The following is a 24,484-nucleotide window of genomic DNA, read 5'->3' as shown; positions in this document are numbered from 1 at the left end:
AATCTCTTGGGAGCACCTGTACTTAAGGAGGACTCACAGGCTGGAGAGGCGCTCTGGAGACCTGCACTAAAAGACTAAGGTCACACTTTACTTTGAGCTCACAGTATCTGGTCAGACTCTTTATTCATACACTACAACTGGCGACAAGATACAGTTGACGAACTCCACCACAACGATGCAGAGAACAGTGGCCATCCTGGAGAAATTTTCAGAGGGAGATGATTGGGAAATCTTCGTGGAGCGACTCGACCAATATTTCGTAGCCAACGAGCTGGAAGGAGAAGCGAACGCTGCCAAATGAAGGGCGATTCTCCTCACCGTTTGCGGGGCACCAACATATTGCCTCATGAAAAATCTGCTTGCTCCAGCAAAATCCACAGAGAAATAGAATGATGATTTGTGCACACTGGTCCGGGGGCATCTTAACCCGAACGAAAGCATTCTGATGGCGACGTACCGGTTCTACATGTGCAAGAGGTCTGAATGCCAGGAAGTGGCGAGCTATGTCGCCGAGCTAAGATGCCTTACAGGACATTGTGAATTTGAAAGACATTTGGAGCCTCTTTGTACTTGGCATTGGCCATGAAGTAATACTTCACAAACTGTTGACTGTAGAGATCCCAACCTTGAGTAAACCCATAGCGATAGCCCAGGCATTCATTGCCATCAGTGACAATACCAAGCAAATCTCTCAGCACATGAGTGCTGCTACAAGTACTGTGAACAAAGTAATGTTGTTTTCAAATTGTTACGTACAGGGCAGGCCTCACATGCCTGCAGCTGCACGTCCGCAAATGTCTTAGAGTCCACCGTCAAGGGTGATGAATGCTAGGCCATTAACACCTTGTTGACGCTGCGGGGGTGATCATCGTTTCCATTCATGCTGCTTCAAAGGTTGCATCTGCAAGGGTTGTGGAACAATGGGACATCTCCAACGTATGTGCAGGCGAGCTACAAACCCTGCTAATCCTGCAAACCACCATGTTGCAGAGGAGGACAGATCCACATTGAATCACGACGAACCAGAACCTCAGACCGAGGAGGCAGAGGTATATGGGGTACACACATTTACCACAAAGTGTCCCCTGATAATGCTGAAGGTTGAATTAAATGGACTCCCGGTGTCAATGGAGCTGGACATGGGCGCGAGCCAGTCCATTATGAGCAAAAAGACTTTCGATAAATTGTGGTGCAGCAAGGTCTCTAGGCCAGTCCTGACTCCCAAACTGAGAACTTATACAAAGGAACTGATTCCCGTAATCAGCAGTGCTACTGTAAAGGTCACCTATGATGGAGCGGTGCACAAGTTACCACTCTGAGTGGTACCGGGCGATGGCCCCGCGCTGCTCGGTCGGAGCTGGCTGGGAAAGATACGCTGGAACTGGGACGACGTACTAGCGCTCTCACCCATTGACGACACTTCATATGCCCAGGTCCTAAACAAGTTCCCTTCGCTGTTCGAACCAGGCATCAGGAAGTTCCAAGGAGCAAAAGTGCAGATCCACCTAATTCCGGGGACGCGACCCATCCATCACAAGGCGAGAGCAGTACCTTACATGATGAGAGGGTGAAGATCGAGCTGGACTGGCTGCAATGAGAGGGCATAATTTCGCCGATCGATTTCAACGAGTGGGCCAGTCCGATTGTTCCAGTCTTCAAGGGAGATAGCACCGTCAGAATCTGTGGTGATTACAAAGTAACTATCAATCGTTTCTCCCTGCAGGATCAATACCCACTACCAAAGGCAGACGACCTATTTGCGACGCTGGCGGGAGGAAAGACGTTCACGAAGTTGGACTTGACCTCGGCCTACATGACGCAGGAGCTGGAGGAATCATCGAAGGGCCTCACCTGCATCAACACGCACAAAGGTCTCTTCATTTACAACAGATGCCCATTTGGGATTCGATCAGCCACGACGATATTCCAGAGAAACGTGGAAAGCTTACTGAAGTCGGTCCCGCACACTGTGGTCTTCCAGGACGACATCTTGGTTGCAGGTCAGGACACCGTCGAGAATCTGCAGAACCTGGAGGAGGTTCTTAGTCGGCTCAATCGCACGGGGCTCAGATTAAAATGCTCGAAGTGCGTTTTTCTGCATCCTGAAGTGGAGTTCCTGGGGAGAAGAATCGCGGCGGATGGCATCAGGCCCACTGATTCGAAGACAGAGGCAATCGAGAACGCACCGAGGCCACAGAACGTGACGGAGCTGCGGTCATTTTTAGGACTCCTGAACTACTTTGGTAACTTCTTACCGGGTCTCAGCACACTGTTAGAACCACTGCACGCTTTACTGCATAAAGGAGACGAATGGGTATGGGGTAAAAGCCAAGAAAATGCCTTTGTGAAAGCTAGAAAACTGTTATGCTCAAACAAATTACTGTGTTGTATGATCCACGTAAGCGTTTGGTACTAGCATGTGATGCGTCGTCATATGGTGTTGGGTGTGTATTGCAACAAGTTAATGAATCTGGGAAATTGCAACCGGTTGCTTATGCATCCAGAAGTCTGTCTAAGGCTGAGCAAGCCTACAGCATGATTGAAAAAGAAGCGTTGTGTGTGTTTATGGGGTAAAGAAAATGCATCAACATATGTTTGGGCTCAAATTTGAATTGGAAACTGACCATAAGCCACTGATACTCCTCTTTTCGGAAAGCAAAGGGATAAATACGAATGCATCGGCCTGCATCCAGAGATGGGCGCTCACATTGTCCGCATACAACTACGCCATCCGCCACAGGCCAGGCACAGAAAACTGTGCTGATGTTCTCAGTAGGCTGCTGTTGCACACCACGGGGGTAGAAATGGCACAGCCCACAGATTTAGTTATGGTAATGGAAGCATTCGAGAGTGAGCAATCACCTGTTACCGCCCGACAGATTAGAATTGGACGAGCCAGGACCCCTCACTGTCCTTCGTAAAAAACTGTGTGCTTCACGGGAGATGGTCCAGTGTCCCATTAGAAATGCAGGAAGAAATCAAGCCGTACCAGCGGTGCAAAGATGAAATGTCTTTACAGGCATACTGCCTTCTGTGGGGTAATCAGGTAGTGGTACCAAAAAAGGGCAGGGACACTTTCATTAGTAATCTCCACAGTACCCACCCAGGCATTGTAATGATGAAAGCGATAGCCAGATCCCACGTGTGGTGGCCCGGTATCGATGCGGACTTAAGAGTCCTGCGTGTACAAATGTAACACGTTCACAGTTAAGCAATGCACCCATGGAGGTGCCACTAAGTTTATGGTCTTGGCCCTCCAAACCGTGGTCTAGGGTCCATGTCGAATTTGCACGCCCGTTCTTGGGAAAAATGTTCCTACTGGTTGTAGATGCATACTGCAAATGGATTGAATGTGAGATAATGTCGGCAAGCACGTCCGCTGCCACCACTGAAAGCCTGTGGGCCATGTTTGCCACGCACGGCATGCCTGATGTCCTTATGAGTGACAACGGGCCGTGTTTCACCAGTGCCGAGTTCAGAGTTCATGACCCGCAATGGGATCAAACATGTCACATCTGCCCCGTTCAAACCAGCATCCAATGGTCAGGCAGAGAGAGCAGTGCAAACAATCAAGCAGAGCTTGAAGAGGGTAACTGAAGGCTCACTGCAGTCTCGCCTATCCCGAGTCCTGCTTAGTTACCGCACGAGATCCCACTCGCTCACTGGGATTCCACCTGCTGAACTGCTCATGAAAAGGGCACTTAAGACAAGGCTCTCGTTAGTCCACCCTGATCTACACGAACAGGTAGAGAGCAGGCGGCTTCAACAAAGTACATATCATGATAGCGCAAATGTGTCACGCGAAATTGAGATTAATGATTCTATATTGGTGTTGAACTATGGACAAGGTCGCAAGTGGCTTCCCGGCACTGTCGTGGCCAAAGAGGGGAGTAGGGTGTTTCGGGTCAAACTTTGATGGACTCATCTACAGAAACACTTGGACCAAACCAAACTCGGATTCATGGACTGTCCAGAGCAACCCACATTAGACCCTACCTTTTTTGACCCCCCAACACACACTCCAGTGGCAACCGACACAGCGGTTGACCACAAAGCAGAACCCATCACCCACAGCAGCCCAGCAGGACTCACCACACCAGCCAGCCCAGCGAGGGCCCAACAAACGACTCACCAAAACCAGCATTTGCACCAAGACGATCAACCAGGGAAAGAAAGGCCCCAGATCAGCTCACCTTGTAAATAGTTACACTATTGACTTTGGCGGGGTGGGGGGTGGTGGGGGGCGGGGTGAGTGTTATATATGTAAACCTGTAAATACCTTGTTTAACCACCAAAGGGCTCATTCCTTGGAGTCCCAAAGGATCCCACAATCCCTTGGGAGCACCTGTACTTAAGGATGCCTCACAGGCTGGAGAGTCACAGTATCTGGTCAGACTCTTTATTCATACACGACAGAGGGTACCCAGTCCCAGTGAAGTCTGAACACCAGTGTGAAAGTGTATTTCCTATTGCACTATTGGCATTTTCTACATTAGCTAAGCTTATAGCTTCTCTGAAGGAGAGACAAGCCAATGTAATGTCAATTAGAGCTGAATTATGGGTAGTTCTCTCCTGGCACTTGATTACTAGAAACTGGACTAAAACTGTCACAAATTAATTGACCGTACAATTCTATTCATTGCGATAGAAGTTGAACTGGACTCAAAAACATGTCCCAGTCGTAAAATGATCTTTGATTAAGACTTATTGTACATTATTTGTGCATAGCACACTTATAGTTATGGGTATCCAAAATGGAGGACATTATTATTGCCAATTCTTTCATTTATGATAATTTCATGAAGCTTATGAACATATACTTGTAATGAAATAAATGTCCACAGGTATATAATCTACTTACCCCGTGAGTACCACTTGGCAGAGGAAAATAAATAATTACAAGAATATTACTGAGAAAAATATGAAAATGGTATCGTTTTGAAAAGTGGATACAGAAGAAGGATTTTTAAACATTTGTTAAAATCTGTTCCGAGTACTAGTGAGGGCGATAGTTCCTCTGGGAAGTACAGCCAGAGCCAAGTCCACGGCACCATGGGTGCCTCAGTTGTATAGGGGGGTAAAGAAGAAGAGTGGGAGAGCAATAGTGGCAGGGATTCAATAGTTAAGGGAGCAGATGTCGACATGACTCCAGGATGGTATGTTGTCTCCCTGGTGCCAGGGTTAAGGATGTCTCTGAGCGGCTGCATAACATTCTGAGTGGGGTGGGTGAACAGCCAAAGGCCGTGGTCCATATCGCTATCAATGACATGAGTAGAAAGAGGGATGAGGTCCTGCTGGCAGATTTTAGGGAGCTAGAGAGAGGAAAGGGATTAAAGAGCAGGACCTCAAAGGTAGTAATCTCCGGATTACTCCCGGGGCCACGCACGAGTGAGTATAGAAATAGGAAGATAGAGCAGGTGAATGCGTGGCTGGAGAGATGGTGCAGGAGGGAGGGCTTCAGTATCCTGGAGCATTGGCACTGGTTCTGGGGGAGATGGGACCTGTACAGGCCAGATGGGTTGCATCACAACAGGGCCGGAACCAATATCCTCACAGGGAGGTTTGCGAGTGCCATTGGGAAGGGTTTAAACTAATTTGGGAAGGGGCTTCAGGATGTAACATTAGATAGGAGAAAGAAAGTGCTCAAAGGATTGGGAGAGGCAGAGAGCACTAAAGTAAGAAATAGTAAGGTGTTAGCTGGGGTCAAACTAAGAGAGTATACAGGATGGCCTAAGATGTGATTACAGTGTATGTATGTGAACGCACGAAGCATAGTCAACAAGGTAAGTGAACTGCAGGCACATATAGCCACATGGGAATATGATGTTGTGGCAATAACTGAGACCTGGCTCAAAAAAGGGCAGGATTGGTATGAAATATTCCTGGTTAGAAGGCGTTCAGGAAAGATAGGGAAGGAAAGATAGGAGGTCTTGTGGCAGTATTGGTTAAGGAGAATGTTACAGTGCAGGAGATGAAGGATGTCCTAGAGGGGTGAAGGACAGAATCTATATGGCTAGAGTTAAGAAATAATAGAGGTGCCATTACACTACTAGGGATATTCTATCGACCATCAACTGGCAGGAAAGATATGGAGGAGCAAATTTGCAGAGAAATTACAGAGGTGCAAGAAGTACAGAGTAGTAATAATAGGAGATTTCAACTATCCTAATATAGGGCTCAATTTTTCCCAATGCCGTTTTTTGGCGTACTGCAAGAGTTACCCGACTGCTCCAAAAAAAATGACTAGCAAGTTTTCCCATTTTATTTTTTGAAATTGGCGCCGTGTAGCCTGTCCTTTAGCTTCGGGGGGGTGGGTGAAGCCTAATGTCTGCGCTGAAAAAAATGATGACCGCCCCCCATCCCCCCCGCCCTGCCTTCTGCGCATGCGCAAAAAAAAATGAAATTTTTGATGTGATTGCTATAGGCGTGCATGCCCAGTACAGCTCTCGATCCGCATTCGGCCATTTTTAAAGAGGCAATTGTGTGTGAGAACTTTAATTATAATTGGAAAAATCGGAGCTGCAATACAAGATGCAACGCGGCTCAAGGACCAAGAATTTCTCATAGGATGAAGTGGAGGCACTGGTTACTGTAATTGAGGCCAGATGGCACGAGCTGGACACCAGCAGAGGTCACATAAAAGTTTCAGCAAAAGAAATGAAGAAACGCTGGAACCAACTTGCAGAAGATTACTGTGCAATGGTGACCACCCCGACGTCTGCAGGCCAGTGTAAAAAGAAGTGGCAGGAACTTGGTCAAGTAGTTAGTGTAAGTAATATTTTCATTTATTCAATGGAATTGCAATTGTAAATGTGACCATCTGTATATATCCAACCCAGCAGAAAGACACCCTCTCTAAAAAGTTATATTTTCATCTTTGCAGAGGAAGGTGGCACATAATAAAAGGGAAAGAACTTGAACAGGAGGAGGTCCGGCAAATCTGCACCCACTGACACCCTTGGAAGAAAAGGTCGCTGCTTTGATGGGTCCTGCCTGGAGAAAAGCAACCATCACTGCACAAGCTGGGCCCACGCTTGAGGGAGAGGGTAAGTCCTGCAAATTCCACAGTCTGGCTTTCCTAAATGTTAAGTACTGCGCGGGCTAGCCATGCTTCGGTTTATGTGGGTGTCGCTGTCAGTTATGCTTCGGTTGATGCAACATGCTACCATTCATCATGATCCTTCAAATGAGTCTGTTGCCTGCGGTGTGAGCCTACACATGCCACCCATCCTGTCCCCTCCTCTCCGTTATATTTTGCAGAATTTGAGGCCAACCCTGACGAGGCTGAAGCTGATACAGAAGAAGATTCAGATGCAGACAAGCCTGAAGAGGAGAACATCTTCCAATCCCACATTCCAGACCAAGAGCATGGGGGGGAGGGGGAGGAGGAGATGAGGATGAAGCCTCCACTATTGTACTCACTCTAGAAGAGGTGCAGGTGCCACCCATTGAGGTGCCAGGCCCTTTCCTGAGTGGTACGAGTGTTGGGACATCCCGTGGTTTCTCAGTCCGAGACTGCGGGTCCCAATGGGATGCAGCGAGGCACACCCAGGGCCCCACCGTCCGAAGCTGCGGGTCCCAGTGGGATGCAGCGAGCCACACCCAGGGTGAGGAGGGGACGGAGAGCTCAACAGTGCTCTCCTGTGGTGCAGGATCTAACAGATGTGGTTTCGATGATGGCAATGAGTGCGGAGAGCATTGACCTTACACGAGCAATTGTTAAAGGGGCATGACAGTCCGCCCTCCTCCGCCGTCGTGCTCCGGGGTCAGGTAGTTGCATGGCTTTCTCGTCGTCCTCCTCCTCCTCCTCATCATCTGCATCTTCTTCCTCATCATCAGCCACTCTCACCTCAGGTGGGTCTTCTACTACCAGCTGCTGCAGCCTCATGATGGCTAAGTTATGCAGCATGCAGTACACAACAGTGAACTGACCGACAATCTCAGGGGAGTATTGCAAGTGGCCTCCGGAATGGTCCAGGCACCAGAAACGTTGTTTCAAGATGCCAATGGTCCTCTCTCTTATGCTGCGTAATGTGCGACATGTTGTATTCCCGGTCAGCTTCCGTCTAAGTTATGCGTAGGGGCATCATGATCCAGGTGGCGAGACCGTTGTCTCCCAGCAGCCAGCTCATGGCAGATATAGCGCTCTTGCGTGGGATGCGTGCATCATGGGTGCTTCCAGTGTATCTCGCATCAACTGAGATGATGCGATGCATGTCGTCACACACAAGCTGCATATTAATGGAGTGGAAGCCTTTTCTGTTCCTGTATATCTTGGAATCCTCCAAGGGTGCTCGCAAGGCGATGTGGAGACAATCAATGCAGCCCTGTACCTTTGGGAAGCCAGCAATCCTGGAGAAGCCCACAGCCCTTTCACACATTTATTGGGCGGTCATGGAGAACTTTATGTAGTCATTCCTCTGGGCAGAAAGTGCAGTAGTCACCTGGCGAATGCAGATATGTGTTGCATGTTGAGAAATGGCACACACATCCCAAGTTGTGGCCTGGAATGATCTAGATGCAGGGTGGCCAAGACTGGGAATTAAACATACAGGGGCATCTGACAATTCGGAAGGATAGACAAGAAGGGAAAGGAGGTGGGGTAGCTCTGTTAATAAAGGATGATATCAGGGCAGTTGTGAGAGATGATATTGGCTCGAATGAACAAAATGTTGAATCATTGTGGGTGGAGATTAGAGATAGTAAGGGGAAAAAGTCATTGGTGGGCGTAGTTTATAGGCCCCCAAATAATAACTTCACGGTGGGGCGGACAATGATCAAAGGAATAATGGAGGCATGTGAAAAAGGAACGGCAGTAATCATGGGGGATTTTAACCTACAGATCGATTGGTCAAATCAAATCGCACGGGGTAGCCTGGAGGAGGAATTCGTAGAATGCATACGGGATTGTTTCTTAGAACAGTATGTTACAGAACCTACAAGGGAGCAAACTATCTTAGATCTGGTCCTGTGTAATGAGTCAGGAATAATAAACGATCTCCTAGTAAAAGATCCGCTCGGAATGAGAGATCACAGTATGGTTGAATTTGTAATACAGATTGAGGGTGAGGAAGTAGTGTCTCAAACGAGCATACGATGCTTAAACAAAGGGGACTACAGTGGGATGAGGGCAGAGTTGGCTAAAGTAGACTGGGAACAAAGACTAAACAGTGGCACAATTGAGGAACAGTGGAGGACTTTTAAGGAGCTCTTTCATAGTGCTCAACAAAAATATATTCCAGTGAAAAAGAAGGGCGGTAAGAGAAGGGATAACCAGCCGTGGATAAACAAGGAAATAAAGGAGAGTATCAAATTAAAAACCAATGCGTATAAGGTGGCCAAGGTTAGTGGGAAACTAGAAGATTGGGAAAATTTTAAATGACAGCAAAGAATGACTAAGAAAGCAATAAAGAAAGAAAAGATCGATTACGAAAGTAAACTTGCGCAAAACATAAAAACAGATAGTAAAAGCTTTTACCGATATATAAAACGGAAGAGAGTAACTAAAGTAAATGTTGGTCCCTTAGAAGATGAGAAGGGGGATTTAATAATGGGAAATGTGGAAATGGCTGAGACCTTAAACAATTATTTTGCTTCAGTCTTCACAGTGGAAGACACAAAAACCATGCCAAAAATTGCTGGTCATGGGAATGTGGGAAGGGAGGACCTTGAGACAATCACTATCACTAGGGGGGTAGTGCTGGACAGGCTAATGGGACTCAAGGTAGACAAGTCCCCTGGTCCTGATGAAATGCATCCCAGGGTATTAAAAGAGATGGCAGAAATTATAGCAGATGCATTCGTGATAATCTACCAAAATTCTCTGGACTCTGGGGAGGTACCAGCGGATTGCAAAGCAGCTAATGTAACGCCTCTGTTTAAAAAAGGGGATAGACAAAAGGCAGGTAACTATAGGTCGGTTAGTTTAACATCTGTAGTGGGGAAAATGCTTGAAGCTATCATTAAGGAAGAAATAGCGGGACATCTAGATTGGAATAGTGCAATCAAGCAGACGCAACATGGATTCATGAAGAGGAAATCATGTTTTACTAATTTACTGGAATTATTTGAGGATATAACGAGCATGGTGGATAGAGGTGTACCGATGGATGTGGTGTATTTAGATTTCCAAAAGGCATTCGATAAGGTGCCACACAAAAGGTTACTGTAGAAGATAAAGGTACGCGGAGTCAGAGGAAATGTATTAGCATGGATCGAGAATTGGCTGGCTTACAGAAAGCAGAGAGTCGGGATAAATGGGTCCTTTTCGGGTTGGAAATCGGTGGTTAGCGGTGTGCCACAGGGATCGGTGCTGGGACCACAACTGTTTACAATATACATAGATGACCTGGAAGAGGGGACAGAGTGTAGTGTAAAAAAATTTGCAGATGACACAAAGATTAGTAGGAAAGCGGGTTGTGTAAAGGACACAGAGAGGCTGCAAAGAGATTTAAATAGGTTAAGTGAATGGGCTAAGGTTTGGCAGATGGAATACAATGTCGGAAAGTGTGAGGTCATCCACCTTGGAAAAAAAAACAGTAAAAGGAAATATTATTTGAATGGGGAGAAATTACAACATGCTGCGGTGCAGAGGGAACATGAATCCCAAAAAGTTAGTTTGCAGGTGCAGCAGGTGGTCAGGAAGGTGAATGGAATGTTGGCCTTCATTGCGAGAGGGATGGAGTACAAAAGCAGCGAGGTCCTGCTGCAACTATACAGGGTATTGGTGAGGCCGCACCTGGAGTATTGCATGCAGTTTTGGTCACCTTACTTAAGGAAGGATATACTAGCTTTGGAGGGGGTACAGAGACGATTCACTAGGCTGATTCCGGAGATGAGGGGGTTACCTTATGATGATAGATTGAGTAGACTGGGTCTTTACTCGTTGGAGTTCAGAAGGATGAGGGGTGATCTTATAGAAACATTTAAAATAATGAAAGGGATAGACAAGATAGAGGCAGAGAGGTTGTTTCCACTGGTCGGGGAGACTAGAACTAGGGGGCACAGCCTCAAAATATGGGGGAGCCAATTTAAAACCGAGTTGAGAAGGAATTTCTTCTTCCAGAGGGTTGTGAATCTGTGGAATTCTCTGCCCAGGGAAGCAGTTGAGGCTAGCCCATTGAATGTATTCAAATCACAGATAGATTTTTAACCAATAAGGGAATTAAGGGTTATGGGGAGCGGGCGGGTAAGTGGAGCTGAGTCAACGGCCAGATCAGCCATGATCTTGTTGAATGGTGGAGCAGGCTCGAGGGGCTAGATGGCCTACTCCTGTTCCAAATTCTTATGTTCTTATGTTCTTATGTATGTGCTAAATGAAAATGCAGCTGTAACTTTCACTTCATCTGGCAAAGCAGTATTGCTGATGCTTCTAGGTTGCAAGTCTGCTTTTATTAACTCACAGATCTCGGTTACAACTTTTTTGCGGAAATGCAGCCTTCTCACACAGTCTGCATCACTCAGAGGCAGGTATGAACACCTGACTCGATATACCCGATGTGGGTAAGGCCTCCTGCCCATAGAAACATAGAAAATAGGTGCAGGAGTAGGCCATTTGGCCCTTTGAGCCTGCACCACTATTCAATAAGATCATGGCTGATCATTCAACTCAGTACCCCTTTCCTGCTTTCTCTCCATACTCCTTGATCCCTTTAGTCATAAGGGCCACATCTCACACCCTCTTGAATATATCCAATTAACTGGCATCAACAACTCTCTGCGGTAGGGAATTCCACAGGTTAACAACTCTCTGAGTGAAGAAGTTTCTCCTCATCTCAGTCCTAAATGGCTTACCCCTTATCCTTAGACTGTGTCCCCTGGTTGTGGATTTCCCCAACATCGGGAACATTCTTCTTACATCTAACCTGTCCAGTCCCTTCAGAATTTTATATGTTTCTATGAGATCACTTCTCATTCTTCTGAACTCCAATGAATACAGGCCCAGTCGATCCAGTTTCCAGTCTCTCCTCATATATCAGTCCTGCCATCCCGGGAATCAGTCTGGTGAACCTTTGCTGCACTCCCTCAATAGCAAGAACGTCCTTCCTCAGATTAGGAGATCAAAACTGAACACAATATTCCAGGTGAGGCCTCACCAAGGCCCTGTACAACTGCATTCATTAAGACCTCCCTGCTCCTATACTCAAATCCCCTCGCTATGAAGACCATTTGCCTTCTTCACCGCCTGCTGTACCTGCATGACAACTTTCAATGACTGATGTACCATGTACCATGACACCTCCCCTTTTCCGAATCTGCCGCCGTTCAGATAATATTCTGCCTTCCTGTTTTTGCCACCAAAGTGGATAACCTCACATTTATCCACATTATACTGCATCTGCCATGCATATGCCCACTCACCTAACCTGTCCAAGTCACCCTGCAGCCTCTTAGCATCCTCCTCACAGCGCACACCACCAGGCAGCTTAGTGTCATCTGCAAGCTTGGAGATATTACACTCAATTCCTTCATCTAAATCATTGATGAATATTGTAAATAGCTGGGGTCCCAGCACTGAGCCCTGCGGTACCCCACTCATCACTGCCTGCCATTCTGAAAAGGATCCGTTTATCCCGACTCTCTGCTTCCTGTCTGCCAACCATTTCTCTATTAACATCAGTACATTACCCCAATACCATCTGCTTTAATTTAGCACACCAATCTCTTGTGTGGGACATTGTCAAAAGCCTTTTGAAAGTCCAAATACACCACATCCACTGGTTCTCCCTTGTCCACTCTACTAGTGACATCCTCAAAAAATTCCAGAAGATTTGTCAAGCATGATTTCCCTTTCATAAATCCATGTTGACTTGGACCGATCCTGTCACTGCTTTCCAAATGCGCTATTATTTCATCTTTAATAATTGATTCCAACATTTTCCCCACTACTGATGTCAGGCTAACCGATCTATAATTACCCGTTTTCTCTCTCCCTCCTTTTTTAAAAAGTGGTGTTACATTAGCTTCCCCCAGTCCATAGGAACAGAGTCGATAGACTGTTGGAAAATGATCACCAATGCATCCACTATTTCTAGGGCCACTTCCTTAAGTACTCTAGGATGTAGATTATCAGGCCTTGGAGATTTATCGGCCTTCAATCCCATCAATTTCCCTAACACAATTTCCCGCCTAATAAGGATATCCTTCAGTTCCTCCTTCTCACTAGACCCTCAGTCCCCTAGTACCTCCGGAAGAGAGAACCAAAGTATTTGTTCAGCTGGTCTGCCATTTCTTTGTTCCACATTGTAAATTCACCTGAATCTGATTGCAAAGGACCTACGTTTGTCTTCACTAATCTTTTTCTCTTCACATATCTATAGAAGCTTTTCCAATCAGTTTTTATGTTTCCGGCAAGCTTCCTCTCATACTCTTTTTCCCCCTCCAAATTAAACTCTTTGTCCTCCTCTGCTGATTTCTAAATTTCTCCCAGTCCTCAGGTTTGTTGCTTTTTCTGGCCAATTTATATGCCTCTTTCTTGGATTTAACACTATCCTTAATTTCCCTTGTTAGCCACGATTGAGCCACCTACCCCATTTTATTTTTACTCCAGACAGGGATGTACAATTGCTGAAGTTCATCCATGTGATCTTTAAATGTTTGCCATTGCCTATCCACCGTCAACCCTCTAAGTATCATTTGTCAGTCTATTCTAGCCAATTCACGTTTCATACCATCGAAGTTACCTTTCCTTAAGTTCAGGACCCTAGTCTCTGAATTAACTGTGTCACTCTCCATCTTAATAAAGAATTCTACCATATTATGGTCACTGTTCCCCAAGGGGCCTCGCACAACAAAATTGCTAATTAGTCCTTTCTCATTACACATCACCCAGTCTAGGATAGCCAGCCCTGTAGTTGGTTCCTCGACATATTGGTCCAGAAAACCATCCTTAATGCACTCCAGGAAATCCTCCTCCATCGTATTGCTGCCACTTTGATTAGCCCAATCTATATGTAGATTAAAGTCGCCCATGATAACTGCTGTACCTTTATTGCATGCATCCCTAATTTCGTGTTTGATGCTTTCCCCAATCTCACAACTACTGTTTGGTGGTCTGTACACAACTCCCACTAGCATTTTCTGCCCTTTGGTATTCCGCAGCTCCACCCATACAGATTCCACATCATCCAAGCTAATATCCTTTCTTACTATTGCGTTAATTTCCTCTTTAACCAGCAACGCTACCCCACCTCCTTTTCCTTTCTGTCTATCCTTCCTGAATGTTGAATACCCCTGGATGTTGAGTTCCCAGCCTTGGTCACCCTGGAGCCATATCTCTGTGATGCTAATTATATCATATTCATTAATTGCTGCCTGTGCAGTTAATTCATCCACCTTATTATGAATACTCCTCGCATTGAGGCACAGAACCTTAAGGCTTGTCTTTTTAACACACTTTGCCCTTTTAGAATTTTGCTGCAATGTGGCCCTTTTTGATTTTTGCCTTGGGTTTCTCTGCCCTCCACTTGTACTTTGCTTCTTTCTATATTTTGCTTCTGCCCCCATTTTACTTCCCTCTATCTCCCTGCATAGGTTCCCATCCCCCTGCCATATTAGTTTAACTCCTCCCCAACAGCACTGGCAAACGCTCCCACTAGGACATTGGTTCCAGTCCTGCCCAGGTGCAGACTGTCCGGTTTGTATGGTCACACCTCCCCCAGAACTGGATCCAATGTCCCAGGAATTTGAATCCCTCCCTTCTGCACCACTCAAGCCACGTATTCATCTGAGCTATCCTGCGATTCCTACTCTGACTAGCACTTGGCACTGGTAGCTATCCTGAAATTACTACCGTTGAGATCCTACTTTTTGATTTGACTCCTAGCTCCCTAAATTCAGCTTGTAGGACCTCATCCCGTTTCTTACCTATATCGTTGGTACCTAAATGCACCACGACAACTGGCTGTTCACCCTCCCCTTTCAAAATGTCCTGCAGCCGCTCCAAGACATCCTTGACCCTTGCACCAGGGAGACAACATACCATCCTGGAGTGTACCATCCTGGAGTCTCGATTGCGGCCGCAGAAACGTCTATCTATTCCCCTTACAATAGAATCCCCCACCACTATAGCTCGCCCACTCTTTTTCCTACCCTCCTGTGCAGCAAAGCCACCCATGGTGCCGTGAACTTGGCTGCTGCTGCTCTCCTCTGATGAGTCATTCACCTCAATAGTACCCAAAGCGTTGTATATGTTTTGCAGGGGAATGACCGCAGGGGACCCCTGCACTACCTTCCTTCCACTGCTCTTCCTGTTGGTCACCCATCCCCTATCTGGCTGTGTACTCTTTACCTGTGGTGTGGCCAAATCACTAAATGTGATATTCATGACATCCTCAGCATCGCGGAAGCTCCAGAGTAAATCCAATTGCAGCTCCAGTGCCGCAATGCGGTCTGTCAGGTGCTGCAGGTGGATACACTTCCCGCACATGTAGTCGTCATGGACGCTGGAAGCATCCCTGAGTTCCCACATTGCACAGGAGGAGCATAACAAGTGTCCGAGCTCTCCTGCCATGACTTAACCACAAGATTAACTTAATTTGGCAACAACATCGATAAAGGTTACCTACTGATAGCGAAAAGAAAAAGAAAAACTACTCACCAATCACCAGCCAATCGCTTATCCCCTTGGCTGTGACGTCACCTTTCGATTTCTTTCTACTTCTTTGTTTACCTTCTGTCCCTGCACCAGCTGGCCTTTATAGGTCTCACAAACTCCCGCTCCGCCTCCTTGACCCTGCCCCCGATCCCCGGACTCCCGCTGGGCCTTTATAGGCCTTACGAACTCCCGCTCCGCCTCCTCGATGCTGCCGCCGATCCCCGGACTCCCGCTGGGCCTTTATAGGCCTCACGAACTCCCGCTCCGCCTCCGCGACGCTGCCGCCGATCCCCGGACTCCCGCTGGGCCTTTATAGGCCTCACAAACTCCCGCTCCGCCTCCTCGACGCTGCTGCCGATCCTCGGACTCTCACTGGGCCTTTATAGGCCTCACGAACTCCCGCCCCGCCTCCTCGACCCTGCCGCCGATCCCCGGACTCCCGCTGGGCCTTTATAGGCCTCACAAACTCCCGCTCCACCTCCTCGACGTTGCTGCCGATCGCCGGACTCCCGCTGGACCTTTATAGGTCTCACGAACATCCGCTCTGCCTCCTCGACGCTGTCGCCGATCGTCGGACTCCCGCTGGGCCTTTATAGGTCTCATCATCCTACGTGCTCTGGGGTTCCTCATGTGATGACGTCGAATCAATTGTCTCCTCCGTAGATCGGCAAACACCACCCCTTGGGGTTCTTTTGATGCTGCTGCATAGTGTAAGGGTTCTCATCCCTTCAGTTTGGCTTCCACGCCCCCCCAGGGATCTTTTGAAGCCGAGTCCCGAGCCCGGGCAAGGGACCGATTCTGCTGGCCGACAGTCCGACCCTCGAGCCCGGTTTGGAGATATTCAGTGGTGGTGTGGCACTTTGAAAAAAAATCCAAAATTAAAGAATTGCATTAAACTCTCATTTTCAGCATTTTAAGTTTGAAAAAAATTAAGTTTCATGATGCATATTTAATGTGTTCTTGACTCCCTCCAAAATTTATTTTAAAACAATGGCGTCTTTCTGCACCGATTTTTTAATGTGCGCTGCTTTTTCTTAAGTGCTCAGAAGGTTTTTTGGGAGTGGTCACGTACGCCGTCCTAAGAAAAATGTAAATTGGCCAAACTTGCATAAATGTGAAAAACTGGCGCAGGCATCAGGTTATGCTCCCTATGACGCAAAAAAAACAAACCTAAAAAAAATCATAACTAACTGAGTTATGCTGGTTCACAATCTTTGGGGAAACTTGGATATTTTAATTTAGACCAAAAAAAGCAGCGTGCACAAAAAAAACGGCACAGATAACTGGGGAAAATTGAGCCCATAGACTGTGATCGTAATAGTGTTGGGGATGAGAAGGGGAAGAATTTCTGAAAGTGTGTTCAGGAGAACTTTCTTGAGCAATATGTTTCCGGCCTGACGAGGGAGGAGACATTGCTGGATCTGGTTCTGGAGAATGGGGTAGGTCAAGTGTAGCAAGTTGTCAGTAGGTGAGTGAACATTTAGGGAACAGTTATCATAGTATCATAAAGTTGAGATTAGCTATAGAAAAAGATGGAGCAATCTAGAGTAAAAATGTTTACCAGGGGGAAGGCCAATTTCAGTAGAATGTGAATAGATCTGGCCCAGGTAAACTGAAATCAAAGATTGGCAGGCAAAACTAATGGAACAATAGGTTGCCTTTAAAGATTAAATAGTTCAGGTACAGACAAGGTACATTCCCACTCGGGGGAAAGGCAGGGCAACTAAAGTCAGGGCTCCGTGCATGATGAAACAGATAGAGAATATGATGAAGCAGAAAAAGAGCACGTATGGCAGATGTCAGGTTGCTAATACATCTGAGAATCAGGCTATATATAGAAAGGTGAGAGGAGAAGTGAAAAAGAAAATAAGAGGGGCAAAGAACGGGTATGAGAATAGAATGGCAGCCAACATGAAAGGTAATCCAAATGTCTTCTATAGGCATATAAATAGAAAAAAGGTAGTAAAAGGAGGGGTGGGACCAAAAAGGAGACCTATATATGGAGGCAGAAGGTATGGCTGAGGTACTAAAGGAGTACAGGTGCAGCACCTAAAATCCGGAACCCTCGGGACCGAAGCTGTTCCAGATTCTAGGCTTTTCCAGAGTTCAATTTGTTTCTGACAACAAATCCAGAAACATCTGAGCCCAAGTTCGGGTATTTCCGGATTTTGGAATGTCAGAAAGGGGTGGGGATGGGGGGGTTCCTGCCGAGGAGCTGTTCGGGCCATCTGGCCCTGCTGAGGATGTTGGCGGACCAGCCCCGCTGAGGAGGTCTTCGTCAGGCGGGCCCCGCCGAGGAGGTTGTTGGGCGGGCCCCATCGAGGATGTTGTCGGGCAGGCCGGATCACCGAGGATGTCGTCAGGCGGAGGCCGCCGAGGAGATGTTCGGGCGGGCTGGCGAGGAGCCCCGAAGTAAGGGGAGTGCCAGCAAGGCGAGGCCCCAGTTCGGGCAGCGGTGGGGCCCCAAGCTCGGCAGGGTCGTCTGGTCCGGATTGCGGAACATTTGACGGATTCCGGACGCCCTGCCATCGATCGTCCCGGATTTCGAAACATTCCGGACTCCGGATTCTCGACGCTACACCTGTACTTTGCATCTGTCTTCACCAAGGAAGAGGATGCTGCCATCGACATAATGGAGGAGGAGGTAGTGGAGTCACTTGATAGGATAAAAAGTGATAGAGAAGAGGTATTAGAAAGGCTGGCTATACTTAAAGTAGATAAATCACCAGGAGCAGATACAATGCATCCGAGGATGCTGACGGAATTGAGGGTGGAAATCGCGGAGGTACTGGCCATAATATTCCAATCCTCCATAGATACGGGGGTTCTGCCAGAGGACTGAAGAAGTGCAAATGTTACACCATTGTTCAAAAAAGAGTGTAAAGATATACCCAGCAACTACAGGCCAGTCAGTTTAACCTCGGTAGTGTGGAAGCTTTTAGAAACAGTGATCAGGGACAAAATTAACAGTCACTTGGATAGATGTGGATTAATTAAGGAAAGCCAGCATGGATTTGTTAAAGGCAAATCGTGTTTAACTAACTTGATCGAGTTTTTAGATGAGGCTACAGAGAGGGTTGATGAGGGTAATGTGGTTGATGTAGTGTACATGGATTGCCAAAAGCTGTTCGACAAAGTGCCACATCATAGGCTTGCCAGCATAGTTGAAGCCCATGGAATAAAAGGGATACGAAATTGGCTAAGTGACAGGAAACTGAGAATAGTGGTGAACGGTTCTTTTTCAGACTGGAGGAAGGTATAAAGTGATGTTCCCCAGGGGTCGGTTCTAGGACCATTGTTTTTCTTGATATATATTAATGACTTGGGCATGGGTGGATAGGGCACAATTTCAAATTTTGCAGATGACACAAAACTTGAAGATAGTGATAGACTTCAGGAAGACATAGACAGGTTGATGAAATGGGCAGACATGTGGCAGATGAAATTTAACGCAGAAAAGTGTGAACTGATACACTTTGGTAGAAAGAATGAAGAGAGGACATATAAATTAAAGGGTACAATCCTAAAGTAGGTGCATGAACAGAGAGACCTAGGAGTATATGTGCACAAATCGTTGAAGGTGGCAGGGCAGGTGGAGAAAGCAATTAAAAAGGCTGACGGAATCCTGGGCTTCATAAATAGAGGTATAGAGTACAAAAGTGTGGAAATTATGATGTGCCTGTATAAAACACTGGTTCGGTCCCAACTGGAGTATTATATCCAATTCTGGGCACCACACTTTAGGAAGGATGTGAAGGCCTTAGAGAAGGTGCAGAAAAGATTTACAAGAATGATTCCAGAAATGAGGGACTTCAGTTATGTTGATAGACTGGAGAAGCTGGGGTTGTTCTCCTTGGAGCAGAGAAGATGGAGAGGAGATTTGATAGAGGTGTTCAAAATAATGAGGGGTCTAGACAGAGTAGATAGAGAGAAACTGTTCCCATTGGCAAAAGGGTCGAGAACCAGAGGGCACAAATTTAAGGTGATTGGCAAAAGAACCAAAGACAATGCAAGAAAAAACTTTTTTATGCAGTGAGTGGTTGGGTTCTGGAATGCACTGCCTGAAAGGGTGATGGAGGCAGACACAATCTTACCTTTCAAAAGGGAGTATCTGAAGGAAAAGAATTCGCAGGGCTACGGGGAAAGGACAGGGGAGTGGGACTAGCTGAGAGTTGGCATGGGTTCAATGGGCCGAATGGCCGCCTTCTGTGCTGTAAACATTCTATGATTCAGTTTTGATTTTTCAATTAAACACTTGCCAATTGTTGGTGCTGCTGGAATACTAATACTTATTTTGAGCACCCCAGCTGTGCTGATGCATATTACAGGCCCTTTCTCAATCTAATGTTTCAGACGCTCCCTGGTATAAATGTGAAGCTGGGTAAGTGGAAGTGGATCTGTACAGTTGTCTCTCCTTAAATTACTTCTGTGCTATTGAGATGATGGAATTCTAACTTCTTCTTGGCAATATGGGGACAGAAAATAATGAGGATGAAATATTGATAAAATTTTAATCAAAATAAAATTGTAATCGTGCATTAACTTTACAAGACTAGCAAGCGATGGAAGCACTTTTGAAAGGAGTGACACGAAGAGGAGCTCATTAGAATTATGTTTAAATACAAAGTAACCTTCCAGCATGCAATTTAAATAACTTTTAAAGAGATATAATATTCTGCTGACTATTGATTTTCATTTGGCATTCACTACTCCACAGGGGTGTTTTCCTCCAAACCAATCTATTTTGTGCTCTCAGGGGTAACATTACTCTTTCTTTGTCATTTTATTTCCTGGTTCTGGTTTTTGCTTTCTTTCTCTTTTAAAGGCCCTCTGGTGCTGGCACTCCAGATGTGTGAATTTGTCTTTCTAGTGCCTGGTCAACACAACACCTTTCTGCAATTAATTTTTGTCTGTAACTGTGCTCATGGCTCTACATACCATTAAAAAAAAAGGCAACTTGCTTTTATTATGGGAGCCAGTCCAGATGGCCTAGAGCTAATATCCAAGCCATAATCAGACAGTGTCTGCACTAAATTCAATGTCATTATACATGCAAAGTAAACTGCTGAGCATAAAATGTATTTTCTCGCTGTGTGAAACTGGCACTTTTCTCCTGTAAGTCATATTAGCTGCTATAATTTTGTAGTCGCCTGAATTTTCTGTAAAGCGTATTCTTCCTTGGTTCCCGTTGGTTTATATTTATGTATTCATATATTTTAGACAGACAGTATTATTTTATGAGGTATTTTATTTTCATACTCAATGCTTTGAATGCTATAGTTAAGCAACATTGTCAGAGTGGAATATCAGCTCCTAAAGGAATCAGTTGCTGGGATCAGCTCTCTTTAGGAGACTTTTGGGACCTCCATGAGTCTCTTGCCAGCTGTAACCTGATGAGAGTTCCGCTGAGGCCTACAGAGGTTGTAATGGGTGGAATTCCTGAGATAGACCATCAATTTCCTGAGACATGCTCTGCTTGATGTGGTGTTGGAGGGAGGGGGATAAAAGGTTTGTCTACATTCCCTTTTATTGGATTTTCTTATAAACAGGCTTGACGGGATAGATGCTGGGAAGATGTTTTCCCTGGCTGGGGTGTTTAGAACTAGGGGGTTACAGTCTCAGAATAAGGGAATGTGGAGAAACTTCTTTACTCAAAACATTGTGAATCTTTAGAATTCTCGACCCCAGAGAGCTATGGATGCTAAGTCGTTGAGTATATTCAAGACAGAGAGCGATAGATTTTTGCATACTAAGGGAATCGAGGGACATGGGGATTGTGCAGGAAGGTGGCCTACTCCTACTCCTTGCATTCTAATGTGCCGCTCTCTAGCATTTATGCACATGCACTTCCAAGCAGCAATTGCTTCTAGGTGCTGGAAACCTAGCCAATTTACCCCAAACTATGTCCAGAGCTTTGCAATCAACTGTAGCATCTCTCTCACTGGACCAGGTGAGATCAACTAACTCAGCACAGATCAGCGATCGAGCCTGAGATCATCTTAGTGCCAATGGCTCAGCCACTTTTGGTGTCAGCTCGGCTCAGTTTGTAACACTCTCACCTTTGTGTTAGAGGTGCCATCTCTCAGATGAGACATTAAAATGTCTCGTCTGCTGTTCTGATGGATGTAAACGATCCCATAGTGCAATTCGAAGAAGGAGTCATCCCAGGCTTCTGAATGACAACACCAAAATCATATTAACTGGTCATTCATCTGGTCAGAGACAAGTATCTATTCAAAGGAAGGAAACAAACGTTTTTCATACGAGGCATTCTTGTCTAATCTAGACCAAAGACCCCCGATTTATTGAAAGAAAATACAGCTTTCTTCACAAAATTATAGGAGTAGCTAATGACAGATTTTGAATAACTAGATTGGAGACACATGAAATCGTAGTTCTGGTTAGGACATAATTGACATTGAATTAACTATTTTTTAATCGTTAAATAAAGATACTGCAACATTTTTTGCATAATATGACAAATAATTAAGACTGCTGCATTGCACAGGTGTTATGAAAGAGTTATATTTCTTCAGAGGGGATCCAAGTTTTAATTCTATGAGTATCTGTAAAAGGTGGTACTATTCATTATATTGCTGTGCTGTTCTTCACAGCTCAGCAGTGTTGTTATTTTTAATGGGAACGTGTATACATTAAATAACAATTTTGAAATTGAGTGCAATTGATAAATGTTATCAGTGTAGCATTTTACAGCAACAATAATTTTGCCATGGCACAATTGAAGGAGAGGGAGGAAGGTACCTGAGGTGAAATAAGTGTGTCTGTCAGGTTCCCAGTTAAATTTAAAACCGGAAGAAAAAATAATTAGTCCCATTAAATTGGCTGCTCTGAACTCATATGCCCTGGTGTAAGATCAATGGTTGAATTCGGTTAGTCTGATGCACTAATCAGACTCTTGCTCTGCATTTCCCACTATCAAACAGTTGTCTTGTTCTTCATGTAAAACTGCCATAATAATGCATATTCTGAACATTGATACATTTGTGTAGATGCAATTTTTCTATATTTTGACAAATATTATAATTGTACAAAAGGATATACGTTGCATTTTTAAGATCTATTTGTATTTTTTACCAGCGAACAGATGTAATTCCCATTTGCCAGCAATGTTTTGGAAGTTATTGATCATCATTTTGCTGAGTCTGGTGATCATGTTGCTGTATTGTAACGAGAGTGCATCAAACATCTATGAACAACTTCAGTCAAAACTCAACAGCTATTACCTGGAAATGAAGCATACGACTTTCAGCTGGTTGACATGGAGTAGGAGAAATTAAGATATCCACAAACTTCACTTGCATCAGAGCAACCTCGTTTGGAAGAATCCATTTGGCAGAATAATCTTCAACAGTAAATACAAAAATGCCTGCAATAAGCAACTTTTTAACGACCATTGGCAGTGGCTAGAAACGTCCAACTAAAAGGAAATAACAATGAACATAATACCCATCTTGAAAGAAAAATAATGAACTTTAAAAGTATTGCTTTTGTTATCCAAATCTTGTAACTCATTCAAATGTCAAAAAACTTATTGTACAATGTTGAATTGAGACTTAATGGAGATTCCATGATCGAATCAACCCAATACCTGCTCCCCATTTTCAGCATTATAAATTGATTAATCTACTAACCAATAGTCACTAAAAGCAGTGACTTGAAGCAAAGACCTATCATTGCTATGCACAGATAGATGGATGACTCCTATATGACTTGCCTGTTCATAAGTAATCATCAGCAGTAAATGATTGTCTCATGCATTTTATTGGTATGAGACATGCCACTGTATGAATTGGATTGGTATAAAATGGTATTATAATTGCTTTGTTTCAATATTAGTTTAAGATTTCCTTCTAAAAATAGAAGTTCTTTTTCCCACTCCAACCAATTCACACTACAGCTGCAAGTGCAAAATATACTTATTTTTGCTTTTATTAAATACAAAGGACCTGCTCTTCCTTGCAATGACCATTATACCTGCAAGGTGCCTTAAGTGTTCAGATCAGCAAATTTTCTTCAGATTCAAAATTAGATTAACATAGAATGTAGTGCAATCTGAATGATACCAGTCACAGAAATTAGCTACAAAAAAAAGCAAAATACTGTAGATGCTGGGAATCTGAAATAAAGAGAGAAAATGCTGAAAATGCTCAGCAGGTCAGGCAGCATCTGTGAGAGAGAGAAAAACCGAGTTAATGTTTCAGGTCAATGTCCTTTCGTCAGACCAGGAAAAAGTTAGAGATGTAAGAGGTTGTAAGCAAGTACGGGACCAGGGAGAGGGGAGGAAAGAACAAGAGATGGTCTGTGAATGGGTCGAAGACAGGAGTGCTTAAATGACAAAAGGGATGATGGTGCAAGTTAAAAGGAGGTTGTAATGGAACAAGTAAGAGTTCTTTTAGACATTGCCTTGGTTTCTTGCTATTGACGTCAGATGACTACTTTAAAAGATTTTTCTTGGTGAAATTCATGACTTCAGGGGAAACAGTTACTACAATAGTTAAATATCAAATATCAGATTGAATGCAGGAAAAACCAAAACAATTATTAATCCTAGAAAATCACTATTACTAATAAGCTTTAAAAGCATTGAACATTTATACTAAATGAAAAAAAGAATGGCTTTTCTTTCTACTGGACTGTTAAGCAATATAATGTAACTTTCACATAGATCTAAATTCTATCTACTGAAAAATTATTTAAATTTTAAGCTGTTACCACTGTTTATACAGTCTCTGATATTTTGTAGAGAATATATTATATTGTACATTTTATATAAATATTTAAAGTGTTTTGCAGACTTTTATAATCATACATCTTGCTATTAAAAGTCAGAGTGCATATGATTCCCATCCCATAAAACTATTAAGAGAT

At 44.8% G+C, this 24,484-nt stretch overlaps 1 protein-coding gene across 3 annotated transcripts in view; it reads left to right on the top strand.

Moving 5' to 3' along the window:
* c4h14orf180 (chromosome 4 C14orf180 homolog) overlaps positions 1–24,272 on the top strand; it is a 140,312-nt gene extending 116,040 nt beyond the window's left edge. For all 3 annotated transcript variants that reach the window (XM_070879271.1, XM_070879268.1, XM_070879267.1), the window contains one exon: positions 22,694–24,272. In XM_070879271.1, coding sequence (XP_070735372.1) covers positions 22,694–22,893 — 200 coding nt within the window. In that variant the 3' untranslated portion in view covers positions 22,894–24,272. The remainder of the gene's footprint in view (positions 1–22,693) is intronic.
* The last annotated feature ends 212 nt before the right edge of the window (positions 24,273–24,484 follow it).

This window comes from Pristiophorus japonicus, chromosome 4 (genome assembly GCF_044704955.1).
Source record: "Pristiophorus japonicus isolate sPriJap1 chromosome 4, sPriJap1.hap1, whole genome shotgun sequence".
Lineage (NCBI taxonomy): Eukaryota > Metazoa > Chordata > Chondrichthyes > Pristiophoridae > Pristiophorus > Pristiophorus japonicus.
The sequence above is the reverse complement of the archived record's forward strand: the minus strand, read 5'-3'. Positions and strand labels throughout refer to the sequence as shown.